Here is a 14,330-nt window from a genome sequence, read left to right on the forward strand (position 1 = left end):
AGTTGGAGCTTGTGCTATTTATATATGTCATCCCCCCAATTGTTGTCATCATCGTTGTATGTTTCTTGAGCACCTTCTTACTTTCTAGAGCCACCAGATACTGTAGACTCATCCTATATTTTCCTTGCCTCAGCTCTAGAATCAACCAGTTTTCCAAAGAACCCTAGCTCTTTTTACTGGAGAATGGTGTCAAGAAATCAAATACTGGGGGCGTCTGGGTGGCTTCACCCAGATAAGTATCTGACTTCAGCTCAGGTCATGATCTCAGGACCCTGAGATTGAGCTGGGCATTGGGCTCAGTGCTCAGTGAGGAGTCTGCTTGTCCCTCTGCCCTTTCCCATGCTCCTGCTCTCTCTCTCAAATAAATAAATAGATAAAATCTTTTTTTTTTTTTAAGAAATCAAATAGTGGGGTTAGTTATGCTTATTGTTACTGCTTTCAATTTTTTCAGTGCCAGAGGTAGGAAGTATATACATGTATATGCATACTAACTTGTACACACACACACACACACACACACACACACACACACACACCTGTATCTATTTATCTATCTATATTAACAACAAACCCACATTATTTCATTAAATTATCATTTCTATCATTTTATTTACCATTCACTATCACTTTAAACAAGATACCAAAATAAAGTTAACAATAAAGCAGATTGGGAATATGAAATTCTAGGGAAAACTTACATAACAATTAGCACAACAATCAGGATTTGAAAAAAAATAAGAGAAAGGGAGACAATTTCCTAACATAATTATATGTTCTCAAGGGTGAAGGTACCAGTAACTAAAACACAGAAGAGTTTCCCAAATATTCTTTACTTTTGAACTTCATAGAATACATTTCAAATAGGCAAGTAAAAAGTAGCAATGTTGTGTTTCAGCACAGCTGGCAGAACTGAATACAATATCGATATTCCAGAAGCCATTTCTCCCATTTCCCCACCTCACAAGCCAACCTTGATATTCCATTAATATCAAAAGGCTTTCTCTGTAGAGACAATGAGTAGGGTTGATGTCTGAATGTTGAAAGAGCAAATAAGGTCTCTCTTGCCTCTCTCACTATTCTCTGTGCTTTTTGATTCTATCTACCCTGATTAGAACAACTCCTCAGAAAGCAGGGATCTTTAAGTGCATATTTTGTAGAGGTTCAAAGAATTTAGGCTCATAAAACCTTCACCTTCATTCATTTGAGATCTTCAGAAAGTTGCTTTGAAGTGTTAATTTTTAAACATTGATAACTGTGATATTGTGATTTACAATGTAAAAAAAAAGAAAGCCAGAGGCTCAAAGTAGTCACTTGTGTCAAAGGACCCACATCAGCAAATCCAGGCTTACTTAGCACCTGACCTAACCGCACTTTAGCCTCCCCGGAACGTAACCTTTAACCAGTCAATGTAGAATTTCTTGGTCAGCACTAGGAAATTTACTGAAAGACCCCTTCCATTCCCCTCAGGAGGATGACTTTGCCTAAAACAACAGATTCCTTTGCCAATAATTTCTTTTTTTTCCACTTCCTACCTTTAAAAATCTTTCCTTTTTTGCAGCTCTATAGAGCTCTCTTTCATTTGTTAGGCGGGATGTGCCTGATTCATGAATCATTCAATAAAGCCAATTTGAACTTTTAAATTACTCAGTTGAATTTTTGTTGGTTAATAATAATAGGAAAGAAATATATTTGGTCTTTGTTACCTTTTCTGGCACAGTGGTCCTGAAATCCTTGGAATTTCCTAAGTGATGAGAGCTTTAAAGATGTCTTTTCTTATGTTAATGAGGTGACTTTCGACCCTCATCTAAGGACAGGGCCTGGTTGCCAGTGAATCCAGCCAGGTGATTAGAGGGTTGGAATTTTCTATGCCTCCTCTCTATCTAGCCGCCTGGGAGGGAAAAAGAGCTAGAGATTGAGTTCCATCCCCCAGGGCCAATTATTTAGTAATTATTATTATGAATAGCCCTTAACTGTATAGAATAAAAGCTTTCAGATTTTTGATACTAAGAAACAATAATAAAAATCTAGGTGGACATTTATTTTACAGAAAATGTGAGGAAAAAAAAATCAGAGGTCCTTTTTTTTCTTTCTTAATATAATCTGTGTCTTCTTTTTTTGATAGTTTATATCTCAAAATTGTCCTAGGCTTTGTGAAAATGACATCATACACAGCATAATGGGGAAGTGGAATTCAAGTTGTTGAATCTCATATCAAGCTAAAGATACTAGGTTGGTTTGAAATTTAATAATAGGGCTGCCTCATAGCCTTTAAAAAGCCACTTAATAATAGATATGAGATAATAAGTCTATTTTTTTCCCAGAAGATCTTTTTAAAATTCCTACAACTATAAAAATAGTGCTAATGAAGAAAAAAAAAGTGCAGACATGCTGATCTCATTTCAAAGAACAATTTAAGCATAATCCCTGACTTCAAAATGACCCACAAAATGACTTTGACATGAATCACAAAACAATAAGGAATTTTAAGGGAAATCTATTTCAAAATAGTCCAAACAATTTGGCAACATATCAGAACGTAATTATACTTCATTGATGAGCCGATATACCCAAACTCAAGGTACAGAAATCAGGGAGTTCTAAATAGATCCTCATTTGCTCCTTCCCTCAGTTTGGAGATTAGAAAACTAAGGGGCAGAGAGGTTAGCTGACTCATCCATACTTACACAGTAAATTCTGGCTTACGTTGCACCTGATTCCAACTATAGCTTTATGATAGACTATAGTCCATTTTTTCTTTCTTTTCTTTCCCTTTTCTTTCTTTCTTTCTTTCTTTCTTTCTTTCTTTCTTTCTTTCTTTCTTTCTTCTCTTTCTTTCCTCTTTCTTTCTCTGTCTCTCTCTCTTTGCTACATATTATAATATGCTATTATATATCTATAACATAAAATAAAATAACTTAAACATAGAATAATATAAGAATCCATATTTTATAATATTCATAACTGACTTTCTATGAAAATAAAATTTATTGAGGTGGAAAACTTTGTTCATAAATTCAGGGTTTTGTCTTTGTTATTGTCACTGCTGTCTAAGATCTCTATTGGGATTGTATTTGTTGCACTTAATTTAAGTAATGAATAAGGGTGAAAAATTAACTTAATGGGTTTGGGGGCATCTGACATTAAATGGAGGTTATTTCATTTGTCAGTATGAGACATGACAACATTAGTTCTGCTTAGTTACTTTTTTCTAGAGCTAGACATTAGCCTTGTATTTGGTGCATCTGCCTGGTATTGTTTGCAAAGCTGCCTCTCCAAATATAGCAGGCATATTAATCAAATGCAGATTGATGTAATTTACTAATGGTAAGAATGAAAATAAATCTAGACTACATCCAAATAACTCAGCAGTGAAATACCAAGGCTTGGCCAATTTTACTTGCATCATTACCTTGCAAAATGTTGTCTGTAATTCAGCTAAACATTCAAATCAGTAACCACGGATCTTAAATAAATTTAACTGCAATTCATTTAATGTGCTGAATACATGTTATAGAATAAGTAGAAATTTGACTGACTGCCATCTACAACTGTTAACCATTTTATTTTGCAAATAAGAAAACCAGTGCTCAGAAAAGTTATGAACTTGATCAATGTCTAAGAAGTGAGTGGCAGGAGCCCAAAAATTCAGTCAAGTTTTTAATTTCTATTCAAACATGTAGTTGGTGATCTAGTCTATAAGCACGTACTTTTTATCTGACTTCCAATCTCAAATAATAAATTTTAAACTTATTATATAATCATAAATATTTAAAAAATATATAAGCTTAATATTCAATATTACATATATGATATGTATACCACATATATATGATGTATATAAAATTATATATACATACAACATACATATTTATGTATACACACACATATATATATACATATATATACACACACATATCTATCTATCTCTATATCTATATCTATCTCTATCTCTATATCTATATCTATATATAAAACTTACATGAGTAGCCTTGGGAAAAAAAAATCAGTATGCAGTAAAATTCAATACCTTTGCATTAATTCTTGGCCATTAAAATATCTAGTCTTTTCCCACATTTTCTCCTGTAGGTCTTCAAAAAGAAGTCTTTCTGAAAACTGCTATGTCAAAAATCCTCTAGCTTAAGAGTTGTACCTTAGTTCTGTAACATCAAAATTTTGCTTTTTTCTATACTACTTGATATTTGTCATCACAAAGAAGAAATTCCTTTATATATCTTGTTATTATGGGTTGATTCATGCTCCCCAAGAAAGACATCCTAGAATATGACCTTACTTGGAAATATGGTCTTTACAGACCTTACAGGTCTGCTTTTGTTTTGTTTTCAAGAAATAAGTACAATGAGATGTCACTTAGACAATAATTTTTCTTTGTTTGACGGAAGTATTTTAGGATCTTTGCCAAATACTTGAATGCATATTTAAGTATACATTCATATCAGTTTGGCCCCAACAAGCCATCTGGTTTGATGATACTGCTATCCATCTATGGCTGTCCTGAAGTTAGCCTTCTCTCATTTCTTCAGTCTATCAGTCATTAAGTACTTGCATATGATAATTTTTCCAAAATGCCTTTCTAAATCATCTTTTCTCTAAATCTGGGTACTTCTTGTTTCAAGATTTCATTGTCCCTTAATAGGCTCTTAACTGATCATGTTTCTCCTTTTAACAAACCTGATAAAATTGAAAGATCCATTTTGTTCCAGTGATGGCAAATGCTACCTATATCATAATGGCTATTATTCATTCTAGGTGTTTTACATATTCAAATTCACTTAATTGGGAAGACAACAACTTGCTTAGAAAGATTAAATAACAGAATTAAGGTCATATATAAAAAGTGGTAAAGCTGAAATTCTGTTTCACTCCAAAATATATAAACTTTTTATTCTATCATTAAAGTCATTTCATATTGGTCATTAGAAAAAAAAACTTATGGGTTGTCAGATAGCTTTTAACTACTTTAGCTTCTTTATTATTTGTTGATACTTCGGTTTTGATGATTTTAAAAACCATTAGATGTTATGTTCAAACTAATGACAGATACTCAGTCATCAAGGAAGATTTCCTAAATGCTTTGGGCCAATCCAGCTCATTTTTGTTTCAGTTCTTTCATTGACATAATTTTTGGTGAAAAGGCTCCAGGTTAAAATTTCAGATAGTTGATAAGGGTTACTAAAGGTATTAAAATTATACATCAGAATGACATAACTACACTTAAACTTGCACATTAGCTGGTTGTAGATACACAACCGTATGCACAAACTCAGAAAAATGGTTAATTTTTCTGGCTGTAAAACTTCAGATGGTTCTAAAAGAACACAGATTTTAACTTTTTAAAACCTAGAACCTCTATATTGTGACAATGGCTACAAAATAGGGTGTTAGCATGTCTTTAGCTGTATCTGTGTATGTTTGCATACCCATACACTCATCATGGGGGACTGAATGATCTAAAGTAACTTTTAGCACCCTAGGAAGCTGGGTACTAGTAGGATGACCATTGCATTTATCATTAAAGAGAGACTTTTAAGAGGGAAGAGAGGTGAAGAGCTTTGTTAACAACAATGTGGGACAAAAAGCATAATATGGGACTTCTGCTGTATGTGAATAGAGGCAGATAGTCAGCTTACTTATGCACAAAAATTGATGTTGCAATAAGTTAAAGGAAAAGGGAGATGAGAAGAGTATTTTAAAATATATTTTACTAAGAAATAGCAAGGACTTACCTAGAATGACAAGGAATATAATATGATATTCACTGTAAATCTTACTGAAGTATGTTTATAAGAAATCTATACACTTTCCCTTGAAAAATGTTTTCACATCTAAGTACAGTAAAATACTCCACCACCTTTTTTTTTTGATAAATTCCCTTCTCATAGAGAAGGGGGTAACGGTTGATAGTCACCACTAAGTCAGAAAAATGGCCTATGAGTCCATCTTTGGGCTTTGATTTTTCAAGGTAAGCACAAAATGAACAAGTCTTGTTTTTCCTTTTTTTTCCGAATTCAAACACTATTACGGTTATCAGCCATCACTGATACTACTTAAGGAAGTTTACCCTTATTTTGCATATTCACCTGTAACTCAATTCAGGTGCCACATTTGTAAAGCATTGTTCAGAAACACAGCAACAAAAATACTTTAGTCCCTTTTGTAGCATTTAGAGCCATTATCACCTTCAATTCTTTCATCTTCACCTTTACATAATTCTAAAATTTTAAATTCTGCCAATAGTCAAGCTTTTTAAAAAAGTACGTACTAACAGAATTTGCCCACTTAAAAAAGAATATTATATACACTACCTTTCAAGTGAGGGCTGTGTACATGCATTCTTTGCAGATGTAGATTTACTGGAACAAATTCTAATGTTTTCTCTCCTTTGCTGCTGCTTGATTTGAAAGAGGACCCTAGGCAGAAAAAAAATTGAACATTAATAGTAAATGATTAATAAATCTGTGTGTGTGCATGTATGTTGAAAAGTATGTCTGACATGGAAAAATGTTACAAGGATTTCAGAAAGAAAAAATATATTTTGTATAAGCTGCTTTTCTTTACAGAAATTCAATTTAAAAAATTCTCAGTTATTCTTTTAATAATACCATCAGGTAAAATAGTGCAACTTGTTTCTTCCTGGTCTATCATGCCAAGATGGTAGAATGAGAAATAAAAAGTTTTTTTAAATTTTATTCTGGCTCCTCTACATCCATAACAACAATGTGTATTATGTTTTCACCTAACATACATGAAATGCAATTCAGTTTGAATATGTAAAAACGTTATTGCTTTCATACCTGTTTCTTTGCTAAGCTCTGTCAGAATATCTTGGTACATATTCACCATTTGATCACAGTGAGTAAGGACATTTTTCCGTAGATTGTCCCAGTGTGGAGAAAGCTCACCAAGTTCTTTTAGCTCCTGGTTTCTGTTAAAAATACAAAAGAGGAGAAAATAATTATTTTGATCTTAAGTCCACAGACAAGGAACACCTAATAAACGTTGCCGAACTATTAAGAAATGGATTCACCATCCATTTCAGGAAAGCTCTATGCACTTATTTAAAAAAAAAAAAATTATTCTCCTACATCAGCCATAACAATATCTTTCAGGATATGTCTCCTGGCACAAGAGAAACAAAAGCAAAAATAAACTATTGGGATAACATCAAAATAAAGAAGCTTCAGCACAGCAAAGGAAACAACCAACAAAACTGAAAGGCAACTTACGGAATGGGAGAAGATATTTGTAAATGATGTATCCAGTGGAGGGTTGGTATTCTAAATATATAAAGACTTAATACAACTCAACACCAAAAAAAACAAATAATCGAACTAAAAAATGGGCAGAAGACATGTATAGACATTTCTCCAAAGAAGACATACAGATGGCCAACAGACACGTGAAAAGATGCTCAACATCACTCATCATCAGGGAAATGCAAATCAAAACCACAATGAGATGTCACCTCACACCTGTCAGAATGGCTAAAATAAAAAAGACAAGAAACAACAGGCGGTGGCGAGCATGTGGAGAAAAAGAAACCCTCCTGCACTGTTGGTGGAAATGCAAAACAGTACAGATACTGTGGAAGACAGTACAGAGTTTCCTCAAAAAGTTAAAAATAGAACTACCTTGTGATCCAATAATTGCACTACTGGGTATTTATCCAAAGAATACAAAACACTAATTCAAAAGGATATCTGCACCCCTATGTTTATTGCAGTGTTATTTACAATAGCCAAATTACAGAAGCAGCCCACGTGACTATCAATAGATGAATGGCTAAAGAAGTGGTATATATACACATATACATATATTTATATATAATAGAATTATTATTCAATCATAAAAATAATGAAATCTTGCCATTTTCAATAACATGAATGGATCTACAGAGTATAATGGTAAGTGAAATAAACCAGTCACAGAAAGACAAATACCATATGATTTCACTCATATGTGGAACTTAAGAAACAAAACAAAAAGAGACAAACCAATAAACAGACTCTTAACTATGGAGAACAAACAGCCGTTACCAAAGGGGAGGTGAGTAGGGGGAGAGATGGGTGAAGTAGGTAAAGGGGATTAAGAGTACACTTATCTTTATGAGCACTGAGTAATATATGGAATTGTTGAACTATATTGTACATCAAAAATTAATATAAGACTGCATGTCAACTACACTGGAATTAAAATAAAATAAAAAAATAATTTTAACACAAAGGAAGATACGAATAGCTTAGCTCACACAAACGTTAAGGTTCTGTATGTCAAAGAGGTAAAAAAAAAATGCAAGTGAAATAAATGTTCTCCCTGATAAAAACTTCACAAAGATGACAAAAACTTAACTATCTTTTATATATATATATTTATATATATATAAATATATATATAAATGACATTAAGTTAAAAAAGCAACACTAAAAACTCAATAGAAAAATAGCTAAATTCTAGACTTCAGAAATCCAAAATAAAATAATGTGGAAAAAAATAAAGTGGGAAGGGCTTTCTGACTATGTCTGAAGGAATCACAAGATACTCAAGTAACCCAGTTTATACATAATATAGCTGTAAAAAATTTTTTTAAAGATTTTATTTATTTATTTCTCAGAGAGAGAGCACAAGCAGGGTGAGTGGCAGGCAGGAGAAGCAGACTCCCTGCTGAGCAAGGATACAGATGTAGGACTGGATCCCAGGATTCTGGGATCACGACCTGAGCGTAAGGCAGATGCTTAACCAACTGAGCCACCCAGGCATCCTGCTGTAAAATTTCTTAAAAGCCCATAAATTGTATAATCAGGTATGATTTATTGGCCTCAGTTTCCCTGAAGAAGACAAATTAAGTAAATGTGGTATGCATGTTTTGTCTTTTCTTTATCAAAAGGAAGAGCTAATCATGCCATTTAGGTTTTAATTATTACCTTTTATCTAATTCTCTACCCTTTAGCCAAGTTAATTCAAATCATCAGAATGCCTTTTTAAATTATAATGACAAATGGTCTAATATGCTGCTTGGTTAGATCTCTTATTCATTTCTGTAACCTTTTACCAACAACATTTTCATGAGGCTAATTTAACTAGCAATAATGAACCTTCTTTGCTATTTTGGCTGTGAAATATGCTAAATACCAAGCTAATAAATTCAGAAGATGTAGAATCTTTAACATCCTGTTAAATGCAAGAATAATGGATGGTGTGCAAAAATGTGACTTGCTTTCAAATGTTTGTAGCTGCCTTTGTTTTGTTTCAGTGGGGATGTAGTATAGTGCTGCTGCATCTTTTATCCGAGGTTTTACAATTTGTGTGAACATTAATCTCATTCTTAACTCTTCCATAGATTAGCTTCCATCACACAACATTCACGGGAAAAGACATGATTCATTAATAGACAATGAGAGTAAAGGAAGTTCATGACCCAAGCTGAGACACGGAGGACATTGGACAACTCTGGAGTCAAGTTCTCTGTGTGCACTCCGATGGTAGAGTATTCAAATTCAGGACAAAACAATAACCAACACAAACAAATAATTCCAAAAGCTTGAGATAGCCAAGTGTAGAAGAATCTGGCAATTAGGTCAGATGTGAGATAGATACCAAGTGTGATATATCAACTTAATATGCAAGGTTTTAGGCTTTACCTCCAATATAGTTATAATGAAAATGTTAGTTAAGTATTCTTATTTAATACTAATAGGTGCACCATGGGTCTACAACTTACGTTGTTTCTGAATCCTTATCAGAAAGAATAATGAAAAGAGATGTGGTGAGGGAGTAAAGGGGGTGAGAGTGAAGCCACTGACCACGGTTGTAGGATACTGGGATGGGGTACATCTCCTTCCCTAAAAGAAGCCCAGCAAAGTGTGGTGAGAAAAGTTTAGTGTTCTTGGGGAGTAACTTGAGATAAGCTGAAAGGAGTCCATAATCTACTGTTTAAAATTTATTACATGGGGCGCCTGGGTGGCGCAGTCGTTAAGCGTCTGCCTTCGGCTCAGGGCATGATCCCGGTGCTCTGGGATCGAGCCCCACATCAGGCTCCTCCACTAGGAGCCTGCTTCTTCCTCTCCCACTCCCCCTGCTTGTGTTCCCTCTCTCGCTGGCTGTCTCTCCCTGTCAAAAAAATAAATAAAATATTTAAAAATAAATAAATAAATAAAATAAAATTTATTACACTCCTCCAATATTTCAAAAATTATACATAGAAATATATAGCTGAAACCTGGCATTCACTGCTCATTTGTTCTAAACGATGGCACTGAACAGCTACATGTTCTGAAAGGGAAAAACAACCAACATAAGGTTTCACTGCATTGAAAAAACCTCAAATACAGGGGAACTATAGAATAAAGGTGTAAGAAACCAGAACAGAGTAATGAAAAAGTTAGAAAACAAAATGGGACATAGTAAGAAAGTGGTTGTAAGCTTAAGAGAATGAAAGACATTAATTACATCAATGCATTAAAATTAAGATAGAGAGTAGATACGTGGGGGTACCCAAATCAGGAAACTTTTCAGCTGAGAAGGCAAGGGTTGTTTATACTATATTTTAATTTGTTGCTCAGTGAGCAAAACCTTGACAGTGAAGAACTTGCTTCGTAGCTCAAGCCAGATTCTCTAGAAAGGAGACTGAGATCAAGCAGTCCCAGGTCAGCAAGGAGGAGGTAAGAAGAGAAATGTTGTAGGACAAAGAGAAAGCAGACATTAAGTGGGAGGTTACTGACTTGGGCAGATCTTCACAAGAAAACATGGCTGGTTACTTGGTCATGGGAAACAGCTCTAGATAAGTTATATGGAACTAAAGCTCCTTGGAAAAGTTTACTAGATGGAAGAACCACCATTTATATGCCAGTTCCTTACCACCTTCTAGAGTATTTCATTGGTAAAGCTTAATTCCATGGGACATTAACGCCTCTGCACTTCCAGTGGTCTCTTGTGGGTGGCCAATGGGGAAGCAATATCCCAGTGGAGACACAACTGTCTTATATCTGGTCAGAGGTAGCAGAAGCACTCTGCATCTTTCCAGGGTAGATGCAACTGGGGGCATGTTAGTACCTGGTCTTCACCCTGAGGGAGGCTGATACAGGTGGCGGTGTTAGGGACGTAGGTGACAATGGTGGTAGTATCTGGAGCTCTCCATTGAGCAAGGAGGCAAAACCTGAGGAGAGTTTAAGGTGGAGCCAGTATAGAAAGTACATTACCTGGGCCCAGGACAGGTAACCCCTTGCAGAGTTTGCACTTCCATCATTTCCTGATATCCACATCACATATAAAACAGCATCCTCATATCTTCCCTGAAAGGGAGTTCAAGTATAATCCTTCAAAGTGATGGCCAGATGCAATTCCCCCAAATGAGGTCATGAACCATGTTACAATACCCAATATTCCAGTGATCATCGGGGCCTTAGTTGATGTTGCTCACCAATCTCCTCTACCACTCATTCTAGATTTTCCTCATGTTCCACTGGTGCTTCAGCTGGTCTAGGGGAGGTGACCCTGCCATTAATCCCAAGTGATTAGACCCTTGGTTTCCTTGCTCTTATGGAATCTTAGCTGCTGTAATTTCCCATTCACTTCTGGGCATGGAGCACATCTAAGTATTAGACGTAGTTCTCTTTCCTCAGATAATGAAGCAGTAGCCCTACTCCTCACGGGGTTAAGTACAGTATCCCTTGCTCTCTTTGCTAGTCCACTGTAGTGAAAAATGCATGATAACCACATCACGTGTGAACCAAACATAGCTTCCAGTTGAGTAGGCCTCTTTATGGGTTACGGACAGAACTACCCCTCCCCATGCCTCAAGAACCAGGATTCTAACTGGCAAAGTCTAAGGTGGTAGGGAGAGGAAGCACAAAGCCACTAGTGGGGCATTGGGATTGACTGTAAAAAGGGCTCACCCTTTTCCCCAGAGCTGTGTGTTCTGCCTATGGTAGGCATGACATCTTCTATCGGCTGTTGGTTTAGCACACATTCTTCATCCCGGAGGTCAGTACTCCAATCCTGAAGCGTTGTCCCCCTCAAGTAGTGCCTTGGCTGAGCCTTTCATGATTAATATTAATCCACTATTGTATCAGGTTTGTGGCTTTGGGTTGGTGGGGCATGCAGTTATTGTAAGCTCACTGTTGCAGCTCCTTTGTTATAACAAGTGTCCTCTGATAGGAACGATGTCACGCGGGACACCGTATCACTGGACCAGGCATTCCTCAAGCTGTCAGATGCGGGTGAGGGCAGTGGCGCCGTGAGCAGGAAAGGCAAGCACATATTCAGACTTCGCTTCACCTACTTAGGATAAATTGCTGTCCTCTCCAAGTTCGAAGGGATCCAACTTAATTGGCCTGCCACCAAATAGTTGATGGGTTTCCCCCAGGCATGGCACACCCTCTTACCATCCACTGTCAGTTATGTATCAGTGATTGGTTAAGCACTAGACAAAAAGGCTTAATGATATACGTATCACAAATAGAGTTCAAAAAAGCACAAGTATTTTTAGGCATCGGTGATAAAGGTCTTGTGTATGTATCTGTATGTTTTATGTTACCGATTTCCCCTATTATTTGTCGTTTTGCTAACATATGTTAGAGGTGGAAAGACTACATATGCCACTCGACATGTGCTCTTCCACTGTGATTATTCCAAATACCCTGTTAGACTAGGGTATATCTAGTCTAGAATATATCTTTTTTTGATATAGTTAAAAAAAAAAAAGCCACTACCAACTCATAGAGTGCTACAGTTGGAAGAAAGTTCAGAGAATAATTTGAAACCTCTTCTGTCACAGATGGAAGCATCTGAATGAAACAGCTTGTTAGTCTCAGAGTCACCAGAACGCAAAGTCTTTTAGACTATACTCCCCATGTCCACTCTTTCCTCACCTCGTACAACTCCCCAGTGCAAAAACAAAGGAACACACACACACACACACAAAACTAAACTAAAACACAACAAAACCAGAGGGCCTTGTTTATTGAAGGTGTTTAATGCATATAAGCTAAATGAGTGGGGTTTGGAATGAGTGGGGCTACTGACTTCTAAGACTACACTTGCAAACTTTCACGTACTTTTAAAGTTAGCTTTGAACAAAAGGTGAGTCATAATTTGATATTTTTACTTCTGAACCTTTTAGTTAGAATGGCACAGCTACTCGGTGTGCAGTGCGTGAGAACTGATGTTCTCTAAAATACATTCAAGTGCATACTGGTGTCCAGTATTGTAAGACCCAGAGAGTGAGCCCAGTCTCTGCATGTTGCCACATTTCTCTACGCAGCAATCTTGGCATCGATGTTGTAGTTAAATACACATCTTCAGTAAGCCTTTGGTGTGAATGGCAAGAGAGATGGGCTGTGTAAATGCATTTTTAATCCACAGAAAAATATTTTTAAAAAAATACTCCTTCCCATCTATAAACATTCTCATTTATTCACAGCAACAACAGCTTCTGCTTTAAAAAGCCGTCTCCTTCAATTGCAACTTTACAACAATAATAGCAAAAATGTCTTTCTGGAAAATCCACTGCCCTCCTAAACACATACCATCTTTTATGAATTCATTACTTTACTCTCACTAGAGCTCTATCTTTAAAACAAACCTTCTAGGAGACAGGCGAGGACTCTCTTAGAGTCCAAGAGGTAGACACAAAGATGTTGGAAAGAAAAGACTGAATATTCAAATATTAATAAGCTCTTACACATTAAACATTTTTTGGCACTTACTGCCATCCATTCTCTTTTGCTTTGCTACCTACAAAAATACAAGGTAAATCAGATAAAATAAATCTCAAAGGAAACAGGTGATTGCTAAAGGCTTACTTGAGAAATGACTTTTTTTTTTTTTTTTTTTGAGACATATCTTAACACTCTGGATCTTGGCATTGCAACTGTAAAAGTATGATATTCTTGATACTTGATGAAATATTCATGTCGATCTCTGGAAATAACCTTATGGTGCACTTTCTGTCTACATGGCTTGTTTTGTCTTATCTTGTTTAAATATTTCAAAAATACATGCTTTTCCTCTTCGGCAAAACTGCAAGTTTCTGGAGATTGTTATGATCCTCTGAACCTTCCATAAAGGAACATACTACTAAGTACATTACATGCTTGAAACACAAAACTACTGAATAGCATAAAGAGAGAAATGAGATTAAAAATAAACAACTCTATGAAGAATGAAGAGAAATAATTGAACACAAAATAAGTCCTAGGGAAACTGGAAGAAAACAGCCAAACCTGCTTTAAAGTTTTTACATATAATACATAAAGCACTGGCAAGAATATTAAATAGATGAATAGTTTTTAAACTTTGTTCCCTACACTCCCAGG

At 35.6% G+C, this 14,330-nt stretch overlaps 1 protein-coding gene across 2 annotated transcripts in view; it reads right to left on the reverse strand.

The window, feature by feature from the left end:
- Window positions 1–14,330, reverse strand: part of INPP4B (inositol polyphosphate-4-phosphatase type II B) — a 501,415-nt gene that overhangs the window by 160,168 nt on the left and 326,917 nt on the right. For both annotated transcript variants that reach the window (XM_008685432.2, XM_040626334.1), the window contains 2 exons: window positions 6,813–6,943; window positions 6,324–6,428 (listed from right to left, as the gene is read on the reverse strand). In XM_008685432.2, the coding sequence (XP_008683654.1) occupies window positions 6,324–6,428; window positions 6,813–6,943 (236 nt within the window). The remainder of the gene's footprint in view (window positions 1–6,323; window positions 6,429–6,812; window positions 6,944–14,330) is intronic.

Source organism: Ursus maritimus, unplaced genomic scaffold (assembly GCF_017311325.1).
Source record: "Ursus maritimus isolate PB19 unplaced genomic scaffold, ASM1731132v1 scaffold_11, whole genome shotgun sequence".
NCBI classification, from domain to species: domain Eukaryota; kingdom Metazoa; phylum Chordata; class Mammalia; order Carnivora; family Ursidae; genus Ursus; species Ursus maritimus.